Consider the following 6691-nt stretch of genomic DNA (forward strand, 5'->3'; position numbering starts at 1 on the left):
AGCTTGCGACCTCCGGGTCAACACCCCAATTTTAGCGTACTAAGCCAACAAGGCTTATGGACTTGCATGTGAGGTACTTCAAAGAAAAACTATGTTATGGCGGCCTTCACAATGTGGAGACACACACAAAAAACTCTCTCTCTCCCTCTCTCTCTCTCTCTCACTCACAAACTCACACACCCTTTTTTAGTAAGAAATTGGGGATGGAGAAGAGGGGGCTCTCGAGCTCGGAATGCAGAGCAGGAAAGCTCTATAAACAACTTGCAACAAGGAGAGCTTTGAGATAACATTAGCAATGCAAGGAGGAAGTAAACTCGATGAAATTAATTGAAGAGGAAAATTAACCAAAAGTCGACACAAACATGCACAAGTGCGGCCTAGAATGCAAGTTAGTGCAATTGTTAATTCGAAATTGCCTATTGGTGACTACTAATGATGATTAATTGTCCTTCATTAGCTTAATGAATGTGGGTAGTGGCACATCCTTTCAAGGGTGCATATCCCATCGTTGATTAGCATTAAAGGGTGATTCGGGAATGTGGTTAAAAGGAAAAACTATGCAATGCAAAGGAATGCTAATCCTACCATAGCACACAAAAGCATAGAAAAAATCCTAGCTGGCACACCATAGCTCTGATACCACTTGATGGGAATGGGATCGTGCTAGCTAGAGTGGATGAAAGACAAACATTGTGCACACAAGTGAGTGTGTGCAGGCTAGGTTGTCACTCATGCGACTTAGGTTCCAAGATCAATTAACTTGGTCTCATAAACACGATCTTGAGTAATTTGCTAACCCATCACAAGCACCATAAGCAAGAGAGATGTAATGCAAACATAGAATGGATTGTTTATTCATTAAATGAGCTTTAAGTAGCTCTATAGCGTTGCACCAAAACATGTGGGATAATTTCATATTTTTTCTCCTTGACTCATTTTCTAGTGACTCTAGGACAAAGCTCACACCTTACAAAGTCTATGGTTGTTGTAGGCCCAAAATTCTCTTTTAAACATAGAATTAAGTACAAAAGGTGCATTTTTTGCCATTCTAGACTTGTCATCTATGTTTCTATGCTACTTCTATCAATATCATTATAAATTCTTCCACTTTGCACACTTTGATTCTTTACTTTCGTGTTCAAGCACATAAAAATTTCAAAACATGTCTCCCTAAGATAATTTGGAACACACCTAAGTACAAAAATTGCATCGATGGAAAAACTAGCTTCCATAATGCAGCCTTCAGTATGGCATATAAACCTATCAAGTTGGTGCAAAATTGAAATTGTTCACTTATATTTGGAGCTAAGCTTGAAATGTACCATGCTTGTTGGGTGAAATTTAACTATTTAAAGACAACATAGTATCAACTCAAAATGAGTCCGATCTTGATAAAATGGAAATCACTTTCGTCTTCGCGTTTTTTGATATTTAGGGTATTAGGTGCCACAAAACTCAAGGAAGAAGAGTCACATAGTGAGCACTCCATAAACACGCTCAAAATGGCATTTCCAATATATTCATCAAAATTTGAATTTTATTGGCAAATCAGCATAGAGAAAAAATTTCGTAAATGGACCATAGCTTCCAATACGTAGGCCTTCGATTTTCTAGAAGCATAAGAACACCTTCAAGACTTATACTAGCTATGTAACACCTCCGATGTCACTAAGACGTAGTTCAGGGTTATCTGATGCCAATTTTATGAAAATTGGTCAAAAACAGCACACATTTTTTAGACTCGGGTTAGGTCTTCGGACCGGACTCTGAATGTGGAATGAGTAACCCAAAAAAGGGTTTTTCCAGGTCATGAACTAGTTTGTGGATACAGAACACATTACAACCTCCTTGGCCGATAAGAGGACACAAAAGTGTCAGGGACTTCTTTAAGACCCTCGGCACTCTTTCGAAAGATGGGCTCGCAAGCGAGCACTTCTCGTGCCCATTGAGGCTGCTTCTCAAGCATGCTGATGTAGGTTTCGTGATACCGGTTTGAATGTAAAGTGTGCATCAAGGGTGGTCACCATGCAGCCAGGGCCGCTTTGTGCGCTATCCATCTCATGAAACAGAATTTCTACATCTTGAGGAAGATGATGGGGTATGCATGCAGACTATGCCGGAAGTTTACAGGAGAAAATTTCTTATATTGTGCTTGTAAATGGAAACTGGTTGGCATAGAGGCATAATGGTGAGTTTTGCGCATTCGAGAAGGGCGACAGGACACTGTTGGGCGATGTGGGTACCTTCAGAATTTGTGTTGTGTTAAGCTTCCGGGGTCGATGTTGCCATTGTGGCATTGGCCCTGTGAGCATCAGCTGCTGTAGTAGAGGCCCTGCTTGCAATACAGCTTCCAGAAGCCTCCCTTTTTTGGGTAATGAGCTGAGCATTGTATCCATGTTGGCTTCTGGGGGTTCTGGAAGGTGACGCCTTTTCTGTGATAGTGTAATTGCAGGCATCTGATTGTATGTGGGTGATGTGTGTGTTGGTACGACTTTGGAGAATTGAGGCGATGTTGATGAGAAAAAGGGTTTGGATTGGCCATTTTGGAGTGATGTTATATGTGTAGTATTTTGTAATGGGGTCAATGGAGAAGGCAATGAAGCTTCTTGGATTGTGCATGAGTAGTGGCGTGTTAGGATTGGTGCTGATTGTGACAGTGGCATTGGGGTAGTGAATGCAGGAGGAGTAGGTGCTGATGTGGAGGTTGTTGAGGGGTTCAACTTGGCTGGCATGGAAAACCAATTGGGCATTCTAGCAGGGGAATATGCAGATGATGTTGTCGGTGCGGATTGAGATGCTGGCATTGCCAGTAAAGGAACTGCTGGCTTAGATAACCTGAGCAAGTGATTGGACATAGTTGCAATGGGTGAAGCAGATTGAGATGCAGACATAGAAGGAGAAACATTGGCCGAAATCGGCAAATGACACGATAAATGCACATTTGCAGATGTAGATTGAGGTCCTGAAGTGTCTCTAATCGAGGGTAATGCATGTGCTTTCATGGACATTGTGGTGACCGGAGTTTGTGCACTTAAGGAAGACACATTAGAAGAGATTGATGGTGTTCCATTTATCGGGTCTTCCACTGCAAACGGATCGCCGACAAGTGTGTTTATTTTGAAAATTGTGGAACCGTCTAATGAAGACAATCCAGTTGTTCTGTTTTTCGGTTCAAGCGGGTGCTGCTCAGTGTTCCCCTTGGTTGGCACCTGAGAGGTAGCTGTTGAATCCACAGATGATGGACTTGACAAGCTTGCCTTGGCCAGGTGAGCTTCCCATTCTGATACAATATTTTCCTCTTGTTGTAGCTCAGGCAATTCCAAAGAATCAAGCTTGTCGAAAGCGCTGGCAATGGCCATGGTGAACTGTTCATCTGAATTATCACAGCTGGTGTCCATTTGCCATGAGTTGTCACCGGTAAAGATAGAGAGCGTATCTTGCGCTAGGGTGTTTAAGGCTAGATTATTCTCCTGAAAGGGCTCTGAGGTGGTCGTATTTGAACGAGGATGTTCGGTGTTAGAGAGAGCACCTGCTGATTGCATATCTTGACCCTCTGAAACTATAGGTGGGTACATACATTGAATTGGCTCTGGAGATTTGTTTGACAAATTGAGGACGCATTGACGAAGCTTTTTGCATTCTTGAAAGGCTCCATCTCTCTCCTTCACAGTAGCATCCAACATCCCCTGCAGTTTCTGGAGCTTGGCATCAGTGAGCTTTGCCTGCATCTTCGATGCCTTTCTAATGTGGTCGAGTTCCATGTATGTGCAAAAGAGCTGCTGCCTAAGTGCCTCTAAGCCCTGGTATAAGACAAAGGGCAATGCAACGTAAGCTGCAGGCCACCGACATCAGCCTGCATGCATGTGCATGTGTGTACAATTTTTGAGGTAGTGAAGTCATGTAAGCTTGTTCGCATGCATGTAAGAGTGTACCTGTGTTAATTGAATCATGCATATACATTGCAGCCCTTTTGATACCACACACACACACACACACACACATTGTTCTAGTGGAGTTTGTTTTGTCTGACCTTGTTTTGTCTATGTAGTTGCTGTTGGGTGCTGTCCATGAAGGATGTAGTCATTTTTGCTTTGCAGAGAAGTAAGCAAACTTCTTCTTACAGTAATATGTCATAGAATGTGGGCAACGTTGATGCTTTTAATAGACCCACTTCGGTTTGAGGCAATCTATTGTCTGCGTGATTGTGTGTGTGTGTGTGTGTGTGAGAGAGAGAGAGAGAGAGGGGTTTGGGCTGGAGAGTAGCAACTAGCTTAACCGAAACGTTAACACGCGTGGGAGAGTATATGAGACGCGCATTGAAGCAAGAAGAAGCTGCTTGTAGCTGAACTGGACTTAACGCATGGTAAGTTGGTGGCGCGAGCTGCACTCATTTTATCGGGAGCTTCTCGAGTGCTTCTCTAACGTGGGGCGGGGGACCCCCACTTCGTTTCATCAGTCAAAATCACCTTTGAGCCATTGCATGAGCGTGCCTTATGGGTATTGTGCGTGTGTGTGTGTGTGTGAGAGAGAGAGAGAGAGAGAGAGAGAGAGAGAAGGAATCTTCATAGGAACAATCCCAATGATACCTCTTAGATCTATTTGATGAGTCTTGAACTCTACCTGTTACTCTAGAGGGAGATGGAACTCCGATAGCCAATCTACCACATTGTGTGTGTGTGTGTGTGTGTGTGTGTGTGTGTGTGTGTGTGTGAGAGAGAGAATGAAGCTCAAAGCTCGCGAGAGGATAGTCAAGCTTGAACACTTGATATGCAAGGTTCAGAATTCCTCGGCTTGTCTTTATCACAAAACCTTCTAAGAAATACACATTGGGATGTTTTTATCACAAACATCATTAACATATAAATGAAGAAAGAACTTTGAGGTTACAAGAAAGTGAATTATGCCTACAAAACATGCAAAATAATAACATTTAAAAAGCCACAAAATGTGGCTGATGTGATATGCAAATGTGGCAAAACTGAAGAAAATATCATGAAATTCTATGGGTATATAGAGGAGTTATCAAGATCATTCATATAAGGGGGGGAAAAGAGGAACTAGGTAATTGGAGGCCTGTCACTTGCTTGACTTTTGTTTACAAAATTTTCTCCCTGGCCTTAGCTAGAAGACTAAGTCCTATCATGCATCAGATTATATTGTCAGAGCAGAAAGGTTTTACAAAAAGAAGGTTCATTCTTGATGCAATTATCACATTGTGGAAAGTTGAATATGCATAGGACATTGAACAAGACTTCATATTTTTCAAAATAGACTTTGAGAAAGCTTGTGACAGGATTGAATGAGATTTCATTTTCTCCATAAATGGAGAGCCCTCTGAATTTTTCCATTGAAAAGATCCATTAGAAAGGGTTGTCATGTAGCCCTTTGTTGTATGCCATCTGCTCTCTGACTCTCTTGGGTAGCTAGTGCAGGATGCTTTGGATAGAGGTCTCATGCAAGGCATTAAAATCCATGGTATTGACAAAGACCTTGTTTTCTAGCAGTTTGCAAATGACACTAACTCCCTTTTGCCTAATGACAGTGCTTCAGTGTCTCAATTTTGGCAATGCTAAGACACCTTTTGTAAAGTTAGTGGTTCAGTCATAAATCATACCAAAATTGGTTTTAAAAGTTCAAATGGTATGGTCCCTCAAAGTTGTTTCAGATTTTGGTTGCATGGAGATAAGGAATGGTCAAGTTTTCAGAATTTTAGGTATACCAATGGGCTTTAAAGTCTCATATGCTCAGAGGTGGGAATGTTTGGTCTCCAAGTTCAAACAAAAGTTGGCTAAGTAGCATAATTATCACACCTCTATCTCAGTGAGAACATTTGTATTGAATCACTACCTCTTGCCTTCTCTAATATACTTTTTGTCTTGTTGGTGTCCAACCAAGTATCAGATGAAGCAGATCTTTACATTGGCAAGAAAAATTTTATGGGGGGGTGATAATGAACATAGCAGGATTTCAAAAGTCCCATGGGACATCTATTGTTTACCTAATTTAGACAAGGGGGGTCTGGGAATGCTAAATTTGGAGAGGATTTCCACCAAGATGGCAGCCAATTGGATCCTTAGAGCCTCAAATTCCAATGATTATTGGGCTGCTCTCCTCAAGAGAGATACTCACAAGTTCAAATTTCTGAACGAAAAATCTTTGACAAACCTCCAACTCAGGGAAATCATGTTATCTTCTATCCCCATCCACCCAGTAGGAACAAAGCTAACTTGCAGGATGTGGAAGGCCTGGGACACATCAATGCAAACTGGAAACCCTCCAATAATTTTTATGATAGTCATCTCGGTTTCTTGCATGATTCTTTTTGGTTTGGGTTTTTTGCAGGGAAATCAAAAGCTCAACCATGTAGAAAATCCCACAAGGGCCATAAAGTTGTCATCAAGACCCGGGTTGACTCATGTATCAAGGGCAAGTAAAATCAAATAGGCAGATTCATTTAGAAATCGCAATTCCACTCTCTCTTGCTAAATGGTGTCAGGATAGAGCAAATCAATTTCTTAAAGTGAGTAGACTCCCAACCAAGGCAGTGCAATGTATTAGCACATTGACAAGCCTTGCAGCTGAAGCCTTCAAGCAATTCTGTCCCAAAGCAGGGGTGGAAGAAGAGGTAAAAAAAAGATTAAACAAACTCTTTTGGAGTTGCAAATAGTGGACATACAAGTCTAAATGCCTC

The 6691-nt window shown here is 41.7% G+C and overlaps 1 protein-coding gene across 1 annotated transcript; it reads right to left on the reverse strand.

Moving 5' to 3' along the window:
* Nucleotides 1-1584: 1584 nt before the first annotated feature.
* On the reverse strand, nucleotides 1585-4456 carry LOC147433908 (uncharacterized). The gene is made up of 2 exons (XM_086490522.1): nucleotides 4031-4456; nucleotides 1585-3800 (listed from the first exon to the last, which is right to left on the reverse strand). The coding sequence occupies exons 1-2, from the start codon at nucleotides 4082-4084 to the stop codon at nucleotides 2142-2144; spliced, it is 1713 nt and encodes a 570-aa protein (XP_086346648.1). The 5' UTR covers nucleotides 4085-4456; the 3' UTR covers nucleotides 1585-2141.
* Between the last annotated feature and the right edge of the window lie 2235 nt (nucleotides 4457-6691).

Source organism: Adiantum capillus-veneris, chromosome 19 (genome assembly GCF_014529385.1).
Source record: "Adiantum capillus-veneris isolate H3 chromosome 19, ASM1452938v2, whole genome shotgun sequence".
In the NCBI taxonomy this organism is placed as follows: Eukaryota; Viridiplantae; Streptophyta; class Polypodiopsida; order Polypodiales; family Pteridaceae; genus Adiantum; species Adiantum capillus-veneris.

Bases quoted from the DNA above. Each gene is read 5' to 3' on its own strand.
- LOC147433908 (XM_086490522.1), bottom strand. From the start codon at position 4,084: ATGACTACATCCTTCATGGACAGCACCCAACAGCAACTACATAGACAA. The intron at 3,801-4,030 runs GTCAGACAAAAC...GTCTTATACCAG, and splicing joins AACTACATAGACAAAACAAG to GGCTTAGAGGCACTTAGGCA.